Source organism: Saccopteryx leptura, chromosome 12 (genome assembly GCF_036850995.1).
Source record: "Saccopteryx leptura isolate mSacLep1 chromosome 12, mSacLep1_pri_phased_curated, whole genome shotgun sequence".
Lineage (NCBI taxonomy): Eukaryota > Metazoa > Chordata > Mammalia > Chiroptera > Emballonuridae > Saccopteryx > Saccopteryx leptura.
The window spans coordinates 23,951,677-23,973,911 of record NC_089514.1 but is presented as its reverse complement, the minus strand read 5'-3'; the positions used below and the strand labels follow the sequence as shown (position 1 = coordinate 23,973,911).

At 34.3% G+C, this 22,235-nt stretch overlaps 1 protein-coding gene across 3 annotated transcripts in view; it reads right to left on the bottom strand.

The window, feature by feature from the left end:
* The window catches only part of DGKB (diacylglycerol kinase beta), a 645,807-nt gene that overhangs the window by 267,009 nt on the left and 356,563 nt on the right, over window positions 1-22,235 (bottom strand). For all 3 annotated transcript variants that reach the window (XM_066354004.1, XM_066354003.1, XM_066354005.1), the window contains one exon: window positions 17,326-17,390. In XM_066354004.1, the coding sequence (XP_066210101.1) occupies window positions 17,326-17,390 (65 nt within the window). The remainder of the gene's footprint in view (window positions 1-17,325; window positions 17,391-22,235) is intronic.

Sequence of the window (22,235 nt, the reverse complement as noted above, 5' to 3'; positions counted from 1 at the left end):
ACATGAAATAGTATTACATCAGCTACACTATATGCATCATTCAATTTAACTTAACCCGATAACAATCCTGAGAACTAGGAATTACTACTCTGTTGTCACTGTTGATGAAATGAAAGATCCTAAGTTCTAAATAATATATCCTAGGCTTCAGGCTGGTAAAAACTAGAAGCAGAATTAGAATTTAGTCACAGGCCTGACCTGTGGTGGCGCACTGGATCAAGCGTCGACCTGGAATGCCGAGATCGCTGGTTCAAAACCCTGGGCTTGCCCTGTCAAGGCACATATGGGAGTTGATGCTTCCTACTTCTCCCCCCATATCTCTCTCTCTCTCTCTCTCTCTCTCTCTCTCTCTCTCTCTTCTCTAAAATAAATAAATAAAATAATTAAAAAAAAATAAAACCCTTAGCTTGCCTGGTCAAGGCATATATAGGAGTTGGTGCTTCCAGCTCCTCCACCCTTCTCTTTCTCTCTCTCCTCTCTAAAATGAATAAATAAAGTCTTAAAAAAAATTTAAAAAAAAAAAAGAATTTACTCACAGGAAGGAAGGAAGGCTCGCGCCCTTTGTTATGACATCATGACATTTCTCAGGCCTAAGTTATCTTTGGGACTTAACATCAGGTCTCACTTCCAGATCATCAATGTATTTTTTTTTTTAAATATAAATTTTATGTCGAGTTCTGAATAATTTTTAATGAGGACCAGAAAAACTTGCTCTCATCATAGATAGAGTGAACATAAATATCACAAAAATAACTTCAATGTGAGTTTTATTACTTGTTTATGTACTGGAGAGCTTGGAATATTCTGAATGACATTAAAATGCATTTTACTGATGTGGAATTATGAACATTTGTCAAATTGTTTTGTACAATATTCCTTAGGTTTTTCACAGCTGTTTAAAAGCTACCTCAAAGAAATAGGCACAGCATGAATAAAAACTGATGAGGCATTTTTACATATTATCAACAAAAATTATTTTTAAAATTTTATCTTGCCAATGTCCTACAATTACTTCATTTATGTCATAACTGTGTTTAACATGTGCAAAGAAAGTACATGACATTTGCAGTATATTTAATGGTCTTCAATAAGGTTTTCTGGTTACTATATTTCTCTAGAGATTACCTTTCCACAGGAACTAATTTTATATGTTTTCTAACTAAAACCCAACCTTTCATGCTGTGCACTCAAAACTACACCAAACATTCCTCACTCTATTAAAAGTAATTGAGTCAGAACATAAAGAAGGTATTTTAAATGACTGTGCACTGAACATTCTCCAACTTGGTTCAGGAAATAGACTTTGGGAAGTTTTTAATACTCTGCAAACTTTACGGAGAGGAAATTGCCTTTGGTTATTTAAAGTTAGAGAAGATTGTGCTTTAGAACTTTAAGACAATGTGCTATCATCAACTCCAAGGCAGTGAAAGAGTTTTTTTTTTTAGTCTTTTAGTGTTTTGTTTTAATAAATTGTATTTTCAATGCTGAACATTCAAAACATCGTACAGTATTTAGGCATTTCATATATGGTACTTAGTTAATTTGGTGTAATATAATGCTAAAATTAAAATGTAATAACTTGCATGATCTAACAATCATTTGAGCTCTCCACATTAGAAATTGGGGATATTAATACACATGAACAAAATGAGTCTATGTGACTTTTCAGAGATTAAACTGTACACTTTGCATAGACAAACGAAGAAATTAAATCAGAATATGAATGAGTGCTACTATATTAGGTAGGTGTTGTACAAAGCCTAACCACTGCTTTACCTGAAAAGTTAATCACCTCATATTATTTTTCCAACTGTTAATCTTCCAAAGACTCATGCTAGCTTAAAATTAATGTTGTATATTAGATGAACCTAAAAGTTCACAGAGGAAAACCTTTTACAACTTTTAATTGTTTCAAGTTTATTATATAAAGGATTAAATATATTTAAAGCATCTACATAATTATTATTATTTTATCCAAATCTGAAAACTTAATTATCACCTTCTTGTGAAGGACAAGGAAAAGCTTTAGAGGCAAATGAATGTATCTTATCAGTGGGACAGTTTGTCATTGTAATAAATAATCATCTTTGCAAAGAAGATAGTTCTAAGCTTCATAGAATGAAGAAAAGAGATGGGACCCCCCCACATTATTACACATTAAAATGAACTTCCCATAGGCTTTATATCGTTTACTACACTTTCACTGTGTTGGGTCATAAAGTAAAAATGACAGCATTAACTTAAGATATAAGAACCAAATATGTTTCATATCATCTTTTAAATATAAACAGATTTCAGACACTACACAGATATACCATATATTTCATTGTATACAGCTTAAAGAAGTATGCTGCATGTTATAATAACAAGAAATCCTGGTATACTAGACAGGAGGGTATGTCAAAGAGCTTGCATTATTAAAAATAAGTAGCTACCTAAAATATACAGATGCAAATAATTAAAGAGCTTGAATGTGCTTAGAAAATGTTTTCCTTATTTGTTATCTAAATAGGAAACAAGAAAAAAATTATAAAGTAACTGTAAAATGAGATGTTAAAATGTCTTTAAAAGAAATATAATATTATTTGCATTTAAGATTATATTTTTACAAGATCATTATATATTTCTAAAGCAAAGAGGTATATGAGGAAAAAATCTTATAAATAAAATAATATATGAATTAAACAGAAGTCACACTACTATTATTAAATTTAATGATTTAAGAATTTTAAAAAAAATATAATTTCTTTCTAAAATGCCCTCAGTTTCAATTAGAAAATTATTTAAGAAATTTTGTCATTTAGTTATTTAGTAAAGGTACAATTCGACTTAGTTTGACTAAAGTAAACTGCTTTGTACATCAGATTAAGCCTGGTCTTGTATATCAAATATAATTAAATTAGTTATCAGGAGGAGGGTACGCAGACAGCCTTTGACCTTCTATCACAGACTGATCAGATTTTGGTATTTTATACCAGATTCTTGACTCTTTACTGGCAGGCATTCAAATACAACTCATATTATAATTTACTAAAAGAAACGCGTAATTCCTCTATGGCCATACCACCCTGAACGCGCCTATCTCGTAAGAAACGCATAATTCTACAAGAGAAGAACTAATGGTATAAATATGTAAGTTCTGGCATTAGCACAACACTAGGCAAAAATCTTACTTTGCCAATGTGCATATGAAGAAAGCACTGTTTTCTTGATCACAAGGATTCCAGCAATGACTGAGTGTGTGTGAGCCCACGCCCTCTGCTGGCTGAACTCTTTATCTTTACGTAAGAGAATCTTTGCTTAGAAGGATGCCCTAAAGCTTCTTCCTTTTCTTTATATAAGAATTTGAATTTTAAACTAAATTCTAGGCATTCTAACAAAGTAAGATTTTCTATTAGAATCACAAAAAAAACATACTTACATTTCTTATCCTGACAACAAAAGAAACAGTAAGTTACTATGCCTAAATGATAAGTAAACAGCATAATTTAAATAGTTGACAAAATTAGCAATTAACATTAACATAATTACATATTAGTATAATTCTGAAAATATAATTCACCAATGATTTTAAGTCAGTCCCTTCAAAAATCATAACTACAATTTATATATATCTCAAGCCTAGGTCAAATGAACCAAACCCAGTCAAATGCTTTAGTTAACAGTACTCTGGATTCTACCAATGCTCCTGTTCACAGTGATGGAGGGAGAATGGTTCATCTGTTGTAATGGGTACTCAGCTCTCCATCCCAGAGATCCCACCTAATTCCAGGCCAGTAAAGAATCTATAGTTTGTGGAACCGACCTGGGTAGCCCACAGACACCTCACATTCAACAATCAGAACCAAATGAATCCTCTTTTCCCCACACACCACCTCTTCTTTCTACAGTCACTTCTTGGTTAGTATAAGTGCCATTCCGCCTTCATTCACATGTTCACTCACCAGGTCCTCCACATCCTATTTATAACCATATCAGTTACCAAGTTCGGTAACAGTATACCAATTTCTTCTTCTAAAAATCCATGCCTTAGTCTTATGTCCTTTTCTAAGGCCCTATAATTGTTTCATATTATCTTAACAATAAAGTCCAAGTTTGCAATGGACCTGCCAAGTTCTTTGTGATCTGAGTAGAATGAACAAATCCCATTCAACTACATTTCTCACGTTTTAAATTTCTATCTATCTATCTATCTATCTATCTATCTATCTATCTATCTATCTATATCTATCTATCTGGAACTATCCTCCCCATCACATATTGGTAGATTTTTATGTCACTTTACCTCAACAGATGATAATTCTTCTATTGACTCCATAGTCATTTGTAAAGCACATATTCATATTATAGAACCATGATCGAATATTTTGTTTTCTACAAAGACCTCCTAGCACCACTATTACACCATTGCCACAGAAGATTTACTTTCTCATTTTTATTCGTATGTATGATACTTTGATTACTACATTTATCTCACAGTACTATATGTTTGCAAGTATCCTTTCCCAAATAGACCATAAACTATAAGAGGTTGCAATGGTATCAAATTCACCCTCTACTCTCAGCAATAAAAATATTTTATGGTTAGTAAATAAGCATAAATTCACTTTTATCTTAACAAAATGGTTAGAACATTGTTAAACATGTAAATCAGGGCAAGTCACATAAATTTAACCCAGTTATATGAAATATGTAAAGTGAAAATAATGATAGTAACCATCTTGTAGGGTTGTGTGTTGGTTACATGAAATAATCCAAGAAACCCATTTGATTAAGTCCTTGAACAGTCCAGCCTTTAAGAAATATTAGCGATGACTTTTATTATAGTACATTAGTACAATCAAAGACAACTATTAGATCTATAACTCTGTGTAGTAGGCTGGAAGAATTTACTATTAAAATAAGATGGCTATTGCCTGACTAGGCGGTGGCACAGTGGATAGAGCATCGGACTGGGATGTAGAGGACCCAGGTTCGATACTCCAGCAAGAGGTTACTCAGTCTGCTGAAGGCCCGTGGTCAGGCATGTATGAGAAAGCAATCAATGAACAACTAAGGTGTTGCAATGTGCAATGAAAAACTAATGATTGATGCTTCTCATCTCTCTCCGTCCCTGTCTATCCCTCTCTCTGACTCACTCTCTGTCTCTGTAAAAAATAAAATAAATAAACAAAATTAAAAAAAAATAAGATGGCTATTAACTTATGTGATTATTTTACATTTTCATTGCCACCCAAGATTTTATTTCTAATAAAGAATGATAAGGCTAGTAGATACAAGAAAAGCAATGGAAAGTTTTCATTAGGCTTTGCATCCTTTCTTTTATGCAAAATAATAGGTTTCAGTTAGTTTAAACACATTTAAATAAGGTTCAGATCATTAGATAAATATAAAAGAGGCCAAACCATCTATGAAATGTAAGAAAGCTGATAATATTAAAGTATCTGAGTATGAATATAAACAAATTTCATATTCATAAATTCACAGATATGAATCACTGTGTATGTTTCTGTACTAGAAAAGGTATTAGCAAAATTCCTAATGAACTTTCCACATTGAATAAGCCTTAAAAAAGTAAATGAATAAAAAACTTAATGATAGATGAAAATACATAAATATGTAAAAAATACATGTAAAGAACTGAATATGTTTGTATGTAAAAATAAAACAAATTATACCATAACAGTGACTAACAAACTTATCAGTATATTAAAAGGTTGGCATAAATTGCATGTGCCTTTCTTAGAGATAAATGAACACGTCAAGATTTAAACTTACAAAGCAGATAAATGTGAGGTTGACTGCTTGGGCTACAAAAGTGTTTTATTATAAATAAGGTTTTCATATATCACCTGTAAGTATTTTTATTACATCATTAAACAGGTGCAGTAGAACATGAGGGCCAGAGAAGTTTCGAGGTAAGTTACTCCCTACAGCTGAGAAAAAGAACTAAGAAAACTAAGGTCTATGAAAAGCCCAATTCAATTTCACAATATGCTCAGTTTTTCACAGGGACACTTGATTGAACCCTATGTGCATTTTCCTTCCTTTCTCTGTGTATGCACACCCCCTAGGTGGACACATGGCCCCACAAGCAGAGCATATTTTCCTGGGCTTCTTTCTTTCAAGTGGCTGCTTCACTAAGCCATAGGGGAGCAGAAGTGACAAGAGTGACTTCCAGTGGAGGAAGTTGGTGGCGATGCTGTGAGTACCTCATACATGGGTCTGAGAAGAATATGTGTGCAGGACAGAGCTGTGAGCAGGGAACACGGGTAGAAAGAGAATCCCTTCTGGGGAGATGTCTTCTCTCCCTCTTAGCTCAGACAGAAATAGACACTTCCTCCTGGCAGCACTTTGGACTCCATTTCGCACTTAGCTCCAGTGACAGCCTTTACCACATTTTATTTTGGTTGTCTTTCCCGCCGACCTACAGGCTTTTCAAGGGCAGGGAGGATATTTAATTATTAACCTTACTTATTTTCCAACGGCTTTCACAGTGCAGACCTGTAATAAACATTTGTTATGTCACACATTGAAAGGAATGGAAAGAAAAGATAAAGTTAAGGGTGGTTTATGTTAAAGTTGTAGAGGGTTTTCTTTCTTTTCAAAACTTAGTGGCAATAGTTTTGCTTTTACAATGAAAGAAATACAAATGTGTCAAAATTTAATTTTTTTACTGAATAAATGATATGACTATTCTTATAATATGAGAACATTAGGGCATAAAATGAGAAGTGATTCCTTTCCTATCTTGTGGAAGATAATTATATATATATTTGATGTATACACAGAGAATATCTTTCAGATATAGGGTAAATCTCCTAGTTGCCGATTAGTTATAAAGCTCACTAAGGACTTACATTCAGCATTGAAAAAGATTTAAAAAAAAAAAGAGCAAAGCAGAAACATAGTTTTTAAATCTTTAAAAGACATGTATCAAAAGTCAAAGAAATGCTAAAATAAAATAAGGAGGTCCATATAGGCTTAAAAAAAATCAGTGTTGAGTAATTATTTCTCTTTCTGTTTCATGCCAAAGACAGTAAGTGAGGGGGTAGGGGAGGGAAGAAGATACTGAGAGAAGGAGGAAGAGGAGAGAAGAGGAGAGAAGAGGGGAGGGGAGGGGAGGGGAGGGGAGGGGAGAGGTGAAGTGAGGAGAGGAGAGGAGAGGAGAGGAGAGGAGAGGAGAGGAGAGGAGAGGAGAGGAGAGGAGAGGAAAGGAGATCAGGGTGGGAAATGAAACTCAGAGAATACAGTTACTTATGTGAACACAGGTATATAAGGGAGTGAATAAACAACAAGAAAATGTAGAATAATTATTCAGAGTTTGCTTATAAAAGACATTTCAGTCTTTTCAGAAGAAATGAAGCCATATTTATGTTATTTACATAACCTATTTAAAGAAGGTTACACATAAAATATAGTATACTATTTGTCACCCTCACCAAGTCTCAGTGAATTATAGGTACCCTTACCCCCACGGCCAGCATGGTGAAGACATGGGTAATCAGCACTGTGCTCAGGGTCAGTGTCACCGATCAGCAGTTGTTGGTGTCAGTGAAATCCAATTAGCATTAAGATTATAGGACTTAAATATTACCAGATGCAGAGACCCCAAAAATGAGGTAAAAGAAAGGCAACCGGAAAATCCAATAGAAGTTGTAACTCAAGATGCAAAAAAAAGAGTGTCATGGAAAGAAGAGCAGAACATGGAGACACAAGGAGATATTTTGGAGGCACAGTTTATTTCTGACTACACACGCACACACATGCACACACATGTATACATATAACATGAATAACACATACACACATATATCTTACAAGCATGAGCTTTGGTTTTGCTACTTTTAATTGTTATGTGGACAGAATCCACCTCTGTAAAATGAAAATAGCAATCGTTACAGAGTAGTCCTATTGTAAGGATAAAATAAAAAATGTGTGCTGACCTGTGGTGGCGCAGTGGATAAAGCTTCGACCTGGAAACCCTGAGGTCGCTTGCTGGTTTGAAACCCTTGGCTTGCCTGGTCAAAGCACATATGATTTCTGCTTCGCCCCCTTTCTCTCTTTCTCTCTCTCACTCTCTCTCCCCCCCCAAATGAATAAAGTCTTAAAAAAAACATGTGTGATAAAAAATAAAAAAATACGTAATGAGCTGGAAGTGTCATTTCTAAGTAAATAGCAGCCTTTATTATAATTGTATGTTGTGCTACTATTCCCATTAAACTCTAAGTTCCTTTACAACAAGAACCTTGTATTACTCATTGTTGAAACCCCGGATAAAACTCCTCTGATTCTCTATGCCCTCTGCTTTTGAATTTGTGTGAGCTTTTGACACTTCAATCAATAAAAAGCACAGAGACCATGGAACCATGCAACTTCTAAGACTAAGTCAAGAAAAGGCCAGATAGTTGTTCTTACTGTTTTCTCGGGACAATCACTCTAGGAGGACTTCGCAGCCGTGTCAGAAGTCTGGCTACCCTGGGCCACATGGAGAAACCATGTGCAGGTGCTTGTGATGGCTACATCTATGTGACCAGTTGAATGGCTAACAGGGTGCCCAGATTAAACATTATTTCTGGGTATGACTTGGTGGATTCAGTAAAGATAACCCTTTCCAATGTGAATCTCACTGGTTCAGTTTGTCTAAAGAACCTCGATGAATGTCCCCAGTAAGGACTCAACCAACAACCAGACCCAGACACCAGACATGACAGTAACCGTGCCTCCAGCCGATTCCATCCCTGAGCTGTCAAATCATGTCCAATCGTCAAGTTTCCCCAATTGAAGGCCGAGACATACGGAAGCAAAGAAAAACCAACCCTGCTTTGCCCTGTTTGAACTGCTGAACCACAGAGACTATGCACATAATAAGATAACTGTTTTATAATTCTAAGCTTATAAGTAGCTTGTTATGTAGTAATGGTATACAGAAGAGATTTGGACATGTGAAAGTGAAGGGCTACTATACCAAAAACTAGAAAATATGTGACATTTGCTTTGGAATTTAGGGTGAACAGAACCTGGAAGGGCCAGGAGGATGCTGACGAAATTAAGAAAACTGTAGCTGTGGGAGAAAATATAGGAACAGTTTTATTAGAAAGGGGAGGAAATTGAACCCTTATCCTTATGGTGGCTGAAAATTCATAACTAGGCTATCTTGGCAAATCTTAGTAAAATTTTGATGCCTTATATTTGCCAAATAAAATCTTTAAAAATACCATAAAGTTATTGCATTTCTGGCATTTTTTTTTGTTAAAACCGTAAGTGGGAAGGTGAGACCTCTGAAAAATTAAAATAATAAATTGATATAAATCAAGATTTTGTAATTTTTAACTCACCTCAGAAATTGTACCTATTTAAAGAATATATTTCATATATTCTAAAGCTGGTACCTATATCTATCTATTTTATCTATCTATCTATCTATCTATCTATCTATCTATCTATCTATCTATCTATCTTTCTTTCTATCTATCATCTATCTATCTATGTTAAAGGCTGCTTAAGTAAAATTCCCTATGTTATGAAAACACTGGTTATAGAAAAACATAAAATATAAAATACAAACTGAAAATGTTACATGTGTAAGAATATTATTTTTTTCTCTGTAAAGAAAAATGTTTGTGAGGGAACCACTTATTAAAAAAAAAGAAATCAGCCATTGAAGGCTAATAATTTAGATTAATTATATTCAGTAAAAATAAAAAATAATGCTTACCAGAGCCATATAAGAACATGTATTCCAAAAGGAAAGGCATTAGCAACTAATGCTTGGGTGGAACAAGGAGTAATGGAGAGCCTCTAATTAGTTCCAATTAACCATGCCAGGGGATTACCTTCTAGGTAAAATTACCTTATAATGAGGTGATTAACCTCTTTGGAAAGAGTTCAAGATAGACTAAATTGATACTTAATAGATCCTATAACAAAGACATAGGACAAGATTCCTCAAAATTGTTCCTATGGATAACTCCTGCCAATAACCAATTGATTTTATTCTAGAACAAAAATCACTTTAGTATAATATTGACAGTGTGAATTATAAAGCATCTAGGCAGTATAAGTTAGGTACTTAAACTTCACATCAAATTAATTCATTTATATAGAACTAACTTTATCTCTTCTTAAAAATAGAACAACCAAAAGCTCATCAATTTCAAATTCTAGCTTATAGATGATCTCTGAACATCAAAGGAAAGAAAATGTTTGTCATTGTCATTGATCAATGTCAAAGACTCATTACCCAAAGTCAGCTGTCCATTGTCTAATTAGTTTAGTGTACCCCTTCCCTCCCCAGAGCACAACTGGTTCTTGTTATGCTTAGAGAGACTAAGGCTGCTCAAGGGAGAGGCCTGAACACACAGGAAACAAGAGCTTCAATGTTTTTACATGAAAATGCTGGTAAATTAGGGAGGGGAGTCTTAGAAACAGTAGTTTTTACTGCTGGCTAAGCTTATCTTTGGTTTTTTTTTTTCCCCTTCAAGTTGATTATTAATATGAATTAGTTAAAATTATGTAAATTTATATATAAAATATTTTATCCATATATATTTTCTCTCAGCATTTACAGAACAAGAAATAATTTACATTAGTGTTTTAATTTGACAGCTATGTCCCAACAGCCTCAATGTAGGCAGAGAATCTGAAATGATGAGAATTTTTTTTCTTAAAAGGCTTTGTTACCATTTATTACTCTTCCCTAGGGAAAAAACTATCTTGGGTTGTTCAGTTGTGATTTTGTGGAAATCTCCGAATTAACTACTGTTATTTCATAAATATTGTTTCTTCATTTGGTATCCTAGGAAGACAGTGTGTATGTGTGTTTTTATGTGTATCTGAGTGTATAAAATTTTTGCATAAAACACATGCAAATTCATGGAAAGCAAAAACACAAATCCTAGGAACTGAAAGGCAAAATCAAGGAAGAAAATAATATTTAGAATATTTGCATAGAATGATACTAATAAAATGTAAGTATCTTGCAAACAGAAACTAGACGTAAATGTTTCTTTTTTAGCTAACTGAGAGAATAAAGAGCAGCTCTTACTTTAACATATATTCTTTATAGAGCTCAGTGATCCTTAACTTGGGAGCTCCAGAAAACACCCTTCACTATGTACTATTACAGCATAGACTTTTCTTCAAGTTCATATTTTTCTACAGAACCTAATGCAATTTAAGATTTCTATGTAACCCCAAAATAATTTTCCTCACATGCCTTAAGGCTTCAAAAGATTCAGTGTCAAGGTAGATGCCCATAATATAAAAGGGGCACCTTATTAAATATCTGTAGAATAAACAATCAATCAAACTGATAGCAGATAGGCAGTACTTTCTCCAAACTTCAGAACCTTGATTGGAAGGTAAATAAACCACTCAATAATAAATAATTTAGTGAATAAATATAGCAAATATCTATTGAGTCTTAATTATGTCCCATGTCCTGTATAGATATTAAAGTCCCAGAAAGAGCCTCAGTCCATGATCTCACAATCCTACTGTTGGAAAATTAAGAATCATCCCAGAGAATAAGTATAATTTTGAAGCATAACAAATTTTCTAAATTAATGTATGCTATAAACTTTTTGGGTAATTTGGAATGCATTGGTTCCTTTAAAAATTAAGGTTTGTTAACATTATAATATCAAGTGATCCAGTCTACTATACCAATTCATCACTTTTATCTCTTCTTTTTACATGTTTGTGAGGGAAGACCATCTGACATATCTGATACCATGTCACTATGTTGATTTTGAGTTACATTGCCTCATTTAAATCCAAACATTGATTTTAGTTTTTTTTAGTTCTATACTTTTTCATCAGAAACAGAAATTCTCATAGAAGTGAAGCACATATTTCTGAACCAGTTTCAGGATAGGAGGGGGCTAAGAAAACGATTGTTGTCTCAAACAGGGACCAGATATTTCTTTTTATTTTTTCATAAAAGAGGAGCAGGGAGGCAGAAAGACACACTCCCACACATGCCCCGACCAGGATCTACCTGGCAAGCCCCTTATAGGGTAATATTCTGCCCATCTGGGGCTGTTGCTTGGCAATCAGGCTATTTTAGTGCCTGAGGCCAGGCCATGGAGTCATCCTCAGCACCCTGGGCCAACTTGCTCCAACAGAACAATGACTGTGAGAGTGGAAAAGAGAGAGAGAGGGGAGAAGAGGAGGGGTGGAGAACAGATAGTTGCTTTTTCTGTGTGGCCTGACTGGTAATTGAACCCGGGATATCCACACGCCAGACTGATGTTCTCATTGAGTCAACCAGCCAGGGCCCAGATTCTTCTTAAATAAAAATTGTTTTAAATATATCTATTTTAGAGGGAGAGAAAGAGAGAGAGAGAGATAAAAAACATTGATTTTTTTCTTCGACTTATTCATTCATTCATTCCTTGCTTGATTTTTGTGTGTGCCCTGAACAGAGATCAAACTGCAACCTTGGCGGATTATGCTCTAACCAGCTGAGCTACTCAGCCAGGGTGAGACCAGATACCTCTAAATAACTGATGTGGGTAATGAAATAGTGTATTGGTGGAGTATTGCTGGCCATCAGTGTTTGCTAGTAGATGGTATATTGGATGCAGGGGACCCAGCTTGAAAACCCCAAGGTCACCAGCCTGAGCACAGGCTCATCCAGCTTGAATGTGAGCTCACCAGCTTGAGTGTGGGGTTACTGGCTTGAGTGTGGGATCACAGACATGACCCCATCGTCACTGGCTTGAGTCCAAAGGTCGCTGGCTTGAAGCCCAAGGTTGCTGTCTTGAGCCCATGGTTGCTGGCTAGAGCAAGGGGTCACTCGTTTTGCGGGACCCTCTCACCCCCACCAAAACACATATGAGAAATCAATCAATGAACAACTAAGGAGCCACGATGTACACTTGATGCTTCTCATCTCTCTCCCTTCCTGTCTGTCTGTCTCTATTTGCTCCTCTCTGTCTCTGTCATCAAAAACAAAACAAAAAAAAGTTTTTTGAACTGTTTCCTACAAAACCACCTATGACTACAATATCAAGACATCTTTGTAAGACCACCAATACATTTTCTATACTAGGTCATTTTGCATATTACTTGTAAGTCTTTGTCAAGATTGCATGGTTTTACTCATGAAACAAATTAGTATTGCATTTTTCTCAAAATTATTCTAAGCTTCATATCATTTTAATGGATACATATGGGTATATCATTATTAATATCAATATTTTTTAAAAGCTAGAATTCAATTGCTTTACCTAATTAGAACCAAAAATGTAATGTATATGAATTATAAGAATATAAATATAATGCTAGATAGTAATAGTCAAATTATATAAATAATTTAAATACCAATATTATGTACTATATAGTTTTAAGTAGAAGCATAAATATTTTAATGATTATTTTGTTTTGAGTCTAAATGAGTGAAAATATTGAGATAAACTCAGTTTGATTAAAGAATACCTTAAAAAGTTAAACAACGTACTTTCCTTTAACAATTAACTTAGATTTATGTAAAGATTTTGAAAAGAATACAATACAAACCTCTTAACTAGCACTCTCTTAAGCACTGGAAAAATCATTATGTTTCCCAGTTCTTTCGATTTCAGTCATAAGAAGCAAAGAGAGCAGAACTATACATTTTGGTAATTAATTTCCTTAAGATAATGTTAGAAACATCATGTTCTTTGAAATATAAATGAATTTCAAGGTGAGCATGCTAGAGGATAATATTAATGGCATATAATTTATTGTGACAAGAGATCTGATCTGAAACACCATTATTAGGAGTACTTAAAAAAATCCATTTGCAAATTCCTGAAAATATAAAAGAGTTCTATGGCTGAGCCTGTCTCAATGTTGAAATCTGAAAATCTGTCCTTGTAAGGATGAAATTGCTCAGGCACAATACCTGGCTTGCCTTCCTCATAGCCATTCATAGGCAGTCCCCAGACTACAAGCCAGACAGGTTCTGTAGGTTTGTTCTTAAATTGAAGTTGTATGTAGGTTGGGACAGGTACATTTACCTACTAAATACAACTTAGATGTTTGTCCTAATATAAAATTTATTTGCACCTCTCTGCGCATATAACTACTTAAACATTTTCTTTTTTTCTTTTTCTTTTTTTGTATTTTCTGAAGCTGGAAATGGGGAGAGACAGTCAGACAGACTCCCACATGCGCCCGACCGGGATCCACCCGGCACGCCCACCAGGGGGCGACGCTCTGCCCCTCCGGGGCGTCGCTTTGTCGCGACCAGAGCCACTCTAGCGCCTGGGGCAGAGGCCAAGGAGCCATCCCCAGCGCCCGGGTCATCTTTGCTCCAATGGAGCCTCGGCTGCGGGAGGGGAAGAGAGACAGAGAGGAAGGAGAGGGGAGGGGTGGAGAAGCAAGTGGGTGCTTCTCCTGTGTGCCCTGGCCGGGAATTGAACCCGGGACTTCTGCATGCCAGGCCAACGCTCTACCACTGAGCCGGCCAGGGAAACATTTTCAAACCTACAGAAACTATCATGTTTGTAACCCAGGGGCTGCCATATTAGAAAATTTTAATATCCTAAATATGTTACTTTATACTTTAGGGAATTACCTACATGTTTCTAATTCCACATGAAGACTTAAGTCTACAAAAGTATGAACCAAAAAAACATGCCTAATTAACTAGGCAATACATATAATTTTAGGGCTGATCGTTATCTTAAAATATCATTGGCCAATAATACATTGAGCATCTACTATATACTTGGCATTCTTTGAACACACACTAGAAACATTTGATCTGTGTCCATTTAGAAGGCATTTACTATGTTATTACTGTTCCAAATGAAATATTCCCTTTAAATTATATATAAGCAAGATTTATACAGGCCTCATATTTATAAATAAGTTGCAATGAGATATAGTTTTACATTTTATAGACACCTTAGGGTGTACAAACATATGGTTGCAAAAGACATCTAACAACATATTGGACAGTAAGAAATATCATAAGTTAGTACTTTGCTTGATAATAAAAACTTAAGTAGATATATGTGAATAAGTTTTTATTAAGAAAGTTAAAACTATTAAAGAGAACAAAATTCATTACCCTCTGACATTAGGAAAGATAATATTGGTATTATTATACACAGGCTGATATGTTTTTGAGTATCACATAAATATAGTGATTTACCTCTCTATACCTTTAATTCTCCTTTCTCTCCCCCCCACTGACATATATTGCTGTTTTTTCTCTGTGCCTCTTTATTGAGTAAGTATGGGGCAAAAGTACTTTAAACATTATTATATTTTTATTCCCCTTGTTTTTCTTGAAGCTGTTAATGGACTATAAAATCATGAAAATTCAAACGGGGTACACTGAATCCTGCATTTCCAAACCACATTTTTTTTTTTTTGCTTGGAGCCTATTTTAACATATGTATATGGACACATAAATGCTTTATAGAATGGCATTGGAAAAGCATAAGCTAGTCAATTTGATAATATAGTTTTATGTGCATTAATAGACATGTTTATTTCCAGAACATTCAAAGTGTATTATTAAATTCCAAAATCTACTATAAAGTGAAATATTTATATTTTCAGTGACATCAATTTATTTTAATGTATTTCATGAAATAAAATTAAATCTTGTAAAATTAAATGTCTCTTTATTCTGGATATAAAGAAAACTTATAGGTGTAAATCTGTGATTAGATTACTTTCAACTTAAATTTATAACATGTGTGGCACAAAATTCAAACAGTACACAAAAATATAGAATAAAAATTCAGTCTCCACACAACCACTTGTTCCTTCCTCCAGAAGAAAGCAGTTAGAGGATTTCTGCCCTTCTAAAGACATTATGTACACACAGACATATATCCACTTCTTGCATTTATTTAAAAACAGAACTTATACCTGTTGGAGTTTTGAGAGAAAAAAAGTGAACTATCATTTCATAATTTATGATTTGTAGTGTAGGAAAGAACTCAAGGTGAAACCTAAGGTAGGTACTAAAAATAAGTTTTCGTATTTTTGCTGAAACATTTAAATAGGTAAATTTAATTTAAAAAATCAGATAGAATTTTACTAATCATGAAACTATTTACTGTGATGATTCTTATGTGAAGTAGTTCAGTAAAGTCGAGTTAAGAAAAATCTAAAACAATATTGAAAATACATTTTAACAATATCTTTTTATGACCTACATGAAACACAGTTATGTCAATATACTAGCGTGAGAAAGTAACACAGAGCTATAGATAACAGGACAGCAAATTCTAGAGGGGAGGGGGAGGGAGTTAGGGGGAGGGGGGCAAAGGGGGTATAAAAAGGGATATAGGGGTGGGGGTGAGGGAGTTATATTCAGTGGGACACAGAAATCCATGTAAACACAATAAATTAAAAATTAACAAAAATTTTAAAAAAGAAAATATTAAAAATAAATATAAGAACTTTCAGAGGTAGTTGTTTAATAAGTGGTCTCTAACATTCATGAAACAACATCAATCTAGCTAAATGCAGAGACCCTAGAGCCTTTGGCTTTGAACATTAGTATGTGCCATATATATATATCTTACATATATTATATTTTTATATTACATATATAATATATGCTATTATGCTCCTACTGTAACTTTATGAAATGAACAGAGTAGAAATGGGTCTAACTAAAGCAAAATATAATTCACCTCTTCTATATTTTCTAGGGGTAATAGAGGGAAATAGTCATATTCCTTTCTAGAAATGGGGAGGATAGAAGCCAAAGCTTTTGCTATTTCCTTGGATGTCAGAAAAAGTGTCAATGTCTACATTTTGGAGGAAAAATTGCTCATGTATTGCTATAGTGGCAAAACTAATTTTGGTCATTGAGGCTTTTCTCCTTGAAGAAAAATTCTTTAAAAGTACTTCATAAGCATTGATATTTCTCTGGGTTACTTTCCATTTATTTGCAGCCAATACTAAACAGTTGGTATAAGGATTGGAAGCCTTATTTAATATCGATATTCTATAAAGTTACTAATCACTATCAAATCGTAGCCCATGTTTTTCCTTGGGATTTGGGGTGATCAAATCCTCCTAGTGTGAAGAGTTCAGTATATCTTAACAAAATATTATTTTTACCTTATACTTGAAATCTTTCTTTTCAGCACAAGACAATGGACTGGCGATGAACACACTGCATTTCTCATTAAATTTTCATTAAAATATAAGGTGAAATTTGAGTTTATTTACATTTTTGTCTTTATACTTATACACTAATCCTTATTCAGTTATTACATGTAAAATATTTTAAAGTTTAGTGATCCTTTTTACAATGTAATTTATCAACAGTGACCATAATTACAATTTCATTATTTATCTTACCTACTGTTGAATTTCTCTGGGTGCTTTTCTCGCATTATGTGAAATCTGTGTGCAATGGAGGCATCCTAAGAAGAGAAAGAGAAAAGAGAAACAGGACAGTTCATGATCCTATTGTCTTTCAGAAATCAAGATGAAAAGAAAACCACATTAATGGATATTTTTTAAATTAACATTTTCTTAACAATATCATTGCCAAGACGATGTTCTGAAATTAGGCAAAACTATGTAATTCACATGAAATATGTGCAAGTGTGATTTATATCACCATTTCACTACTGGTCATTTGTCACATTTACTTCTGGGAATGGTATCTATTTCATTTATATACTTCCTTTAATAATTGGTTTGGGGCTTACTCTCAAAGTTTTATGTTTTTTAAGATTTTATTTGTTTATTATAGAGAGGAGAGAGAGAGAGAAAGAGAGAGAGAGAGAGAGAGAGAGAGAGAGAGAGAGAGAGAGAAGGGGGGGAGGAACAGGAAGCATCAACTCCCATATGTGCCTTGACCAGGCAAGCCCAGGGTTTTGAACCGGCAACTTCAGCGTTTCCAGGTTGACGCTTTAGCCACTGCGCCACCACAGGTCAGGCAGTTTTATTTTTTTTTTTAAGGCATATGAACTTAAGTGTTAAAAAGTACTTGGAAATATTATAATTCCATAACTGGAAGAATGGTTTAAGTGGAGAAATGATCTAGTTGAAAACCTTCACGTCCTTCGAAATCAATTATGGCTAAAAGATTCTCTAAGAGTGCATATCTAATAAAGGTAAATATAATACATGACTTCAAAGTTTGCTAAGTGTTTTGGATGTATAGTTATTGTTTGTTCTACAGCAACTTTCTGAAAAGTGTATCCAACAACACAAACTGTAATATTTATTTTTGGAGACTTGGTGACAAATGTAACTAGTGTCTAACACTGCAAAGACATGAGGTCTGAATCCTAATGGACGTTTCTTCCTTTTAGGAAATCCATTCAGAGTTTCTACAAGACAGAATCACAGTGCATGTGGGAGACTGGTGGAATATTGTGATCCAAGCTTTTCAAGCGCAAACTGTTCTTGCTGACTTTAAACAGTAGCCCCTGTTTCTCCAAGGAAGGAGATGTTTTCCCATTCTGTATCTACACATGATTAATCACTCCAATAAAAAACTAATGCATTTACTAGTCATCTCAATGGAAACAGAGCTATTGTTGTGATTAACTGTTAATTTTCTTTCACAGTGGTGATAAAAGAAAAAGAAAAGAACAAACATAAAGGAAATAAAGAAGTTGTGTATTTCAGAAAAATCTGAACATACTAATCAAGGATTAAAAGTCTAATGAATGAAATCAAAAGGCTAATGTGCTTATTCATGCATAACAAAGCAGGAGGCACAACAAGAGAGGGATCAATGCCCACGCAGATGGCAGAGTTGCTTTTCCCTACGAGATGGGGCCGTGATAGAAATGTAACTTTTCCTGTGTACTCGATCCTCTGGAAGTTGTCGAGTATTTGAATTAATCTACAAGTGAAAAGAATACAAAGGTATAGATAGGTGTGTCTAAAAACATTTCTTTAAAAATATTACCAAATAAAGCTCCATTTTTTTGATATTGTAAGATATAGCTGCTCACAAAAATTAGGGAATATTTTGAAATGATTATGAAGCGAGAAAATATCCCCTAATTTTTCTGAGCTGTATATATACATGGTCAACTATCTGGTTAGTTACAAAGCAGGAATATCAAGATGGTTCACTTTTATTGGTCCAACAGTTTTAAAACTCAGTCAGAGTTCCTTTTTTGAAAAAAAAATCTCATTAATAAATCATAAATATATCCTATTTTAGAATGTGAAGTGGTCTTTCTGTGGTATGAAATTATAGAAAAAAATCTTAGCTAGGTTACTTATGATATATTATGCAGCATGATCGTTAATTAATTTCAAATACTCATTTATTTTGGCTTTAACCCTAATCTGATTCAAAATCAATTTAGAGTACTCATAATTAAAAGCATACATCCAGCAGACCTGTAAAATTAAAGCAAAGGAATATGAAACAAATACTAAGAATGAATGATCAATATTAGTTATCCGTAGAGAGACTATCATTGAATTTATTTCTGCTTGAATTATTTGTTTCTGCAAACTTAGACAACTGAGACTTTTAAAAATAGATTATTTAGTATAATTTGCTTTACAAGCATATATATTTGCAATAACATATCTCCAAAGGAACATAAACAGGAGAGGGAAGAAGGGAGACAGTGAGAGAGAGAGAAAGAGAGAGAAGAGAGAAAAGAGAGTGAGAGGATGAAAAAGAAGAAAGTATCAAAATAAGACCACCTAAGTAGACTGGACAATACTGAGCAAACTTGTAGAAATATAGAATATCAAATAGCTAAAGATAAACTTAATGTTATCTCTAGCTCCATTATACTTAGGCAACGAATCATGCAGCAAATAGAGGGAAAAAATAAGAACTACTGAAGAACACTGGCATGCCTTTTCCTTGTGTTGAATGGGTTCCACCACAAAGAGAGTTGGCATTGATGACTACAGGGTTGATAAGGAACAATGACAGCAGGTGTTCATTTGGATTAGAATTCAGACCAAATTCTCATGGGACCCTGTCTCTTTGGCATAACCCCAAGTGGCTCAAAAAAGAACTGCCAAATGCTATGAACCTATCCAGCAGCCATATTTTGGATTCTCAAAAAAAAAAAAAAAAAAAGAAAAAAAGACCAAATGAGCAAAAGCTAAAATAGTGTTGTTGCTTTCTTTTATGTAAACTTTCACAATTTTGTTTATATGTATTGCAATTTTTAGGAAACATAAATTAAAACAGCATCACTTCCACACCCCAAAATGGACAAACTATGAATTTAGATAGATTGAATTTCCATGATTAATGACTTTATGCAAATTATTTATCATGAGTCTTTGTTATCTTTAAAAAGGGATACTGATATCACTTTTAATTTTGAGGTGAAATATTTTGAGATTATTTTGTATAGCAAGTGGAATAGTGTTCTTTTATTTATTATTCAGTGAGAGGAGGGCAGGCAGAGAGAAAGGCTCCTACATGTGCCCCGACCGGGATCCATGGGCAAGCTCATTAGGTGGAAATGCTCTGCCCATCTGGTGCGTTACTCCATTGCTCAGCAATTGAGCTCTTCTTAGCACCTGAGGCGGATGCCATGGAGCCACGCTCAGCACCCAGGGCCAACTCGCTCCAATTGAGCCATGGCTGCAGGAGGGGAAGAGAGAAAGAGACACACACACAAAGAAAGAGAGAGAGGCAAAAGAGGGGGAGAGGCGGAGAAGCAGATGGGCATTTCTCCTGTGTGTCCTGACTGGGAATTGAACCTGGGACATCCACACCTGGGTCAGCACTCTACCACTGAGCCAACCAGCCAGGCTTGGTTCTTAATAGTGTTCTTAATGTGATAGAATCTTTGGATCCTACTAAGAACCAAATGAGAAAACATAAATAAGTAGGAAAATACATCTTATTAAAAGATAGGACCTGCTATTATAAAATATTCCAATATTGCCTAAATTATGTACCAACTCAGTTCTAATCCTAATAGCAAAGGATTTTGGCCAGGTACTCAAAGCAAGATTAACATGATTAAAAAGGATATATAATAGAATTTTATCTAAAAATACAAGTCTTTTAAATAACCATCAAATATTTTAAAAAGAGTAAACTAATTAGGAAAGATGTTTTTAGCCTAACCAGATTCTAAAACATATAATAAAACTGGAATAATTACAGTTTTATACTGTTTGATACTGGTGCAGAGGTAACATATAGAGATATCAAGATAGAAATTTACTATAGTATAATACATTGTATCTTTCATTCAAAGAGGGAAAGTAAATGACATTATGGCAATCATAATTTCTGTAATCTATTTAGGTTTTCTCTCTCTATGTAAGTTAAAATAGCAAGTTTCATGAAGTAATCTGTATTGGGCTGAATGATGGCCCCCCAAAATATCAGAACCTATTTCCTGGAATCAGGTAAAGTTGTTGCAGATGTGATCAAGTTAAGGATTAATATTGCTTGTGACCAGTAACTCCTTTCTAACTTGCACTTCTTTCTTTTGGAATAGAACTGTCTAACTATTATACTATGCTTGTTCCATTACTGTATTTTGAAAGTAGGTAACTTGTTTTCTAATATCACAGGTGTACAATGAGTATTTTGTCCTAGGATGGAGCTTACTTATTCTCACCATAACTGCCTTTGATATTTTAGATTATGAATTTGGAACTTTGAGCTGATGATCTTTAGATGAGAATTCTGAATTAAGTTGATGATATAATAGATTGAGACATCTGTTAAAACTGAGATGAGGTGAAGGTATTTTGCATGCAGAACAGATTGAGTCTTTGAAACTAGAGTGCAGATAATAGTGAGATGAATGAAGACCCCTAAATATAACTCTTCAAAATCTCTGAGATCTGGAAATGCTATCTTATATGGTTATATTTTACGAATGTGATCAAATTAAGGATTTTGAAGAGATTGTTCTCAATTATCCATGTGGGATCTAAATGCCTCACAAGTGTCCTTATAAGATAGATCAAGAGATGTGACAGACTTAAGAGAAGGCAGTGTCACCACACAGGCAGAGATTGGAGTGGTGCAACCACAAACCAGAAATGCTGGCAGCCAACAGGAGTTAGCAGTGTCAGAGAAAGCACTCTCCCCTACAGCCTCCAGAGGAAGTGCAAACCTGTTGACGCCTTGATTTCTGCCCAGGATACTAAATTTGAACTATCGGCTTCTTGAACTCTAAGAGAACAAATTTCTGTTGCTGTAAGCCACCAGGTGTGTGGTAATATGTTACAGCAGGCATAGGAGACTTATGTAGCATCAATTTCTATAGGTTTTTTTTTTTTTGAGAAAAGCATCA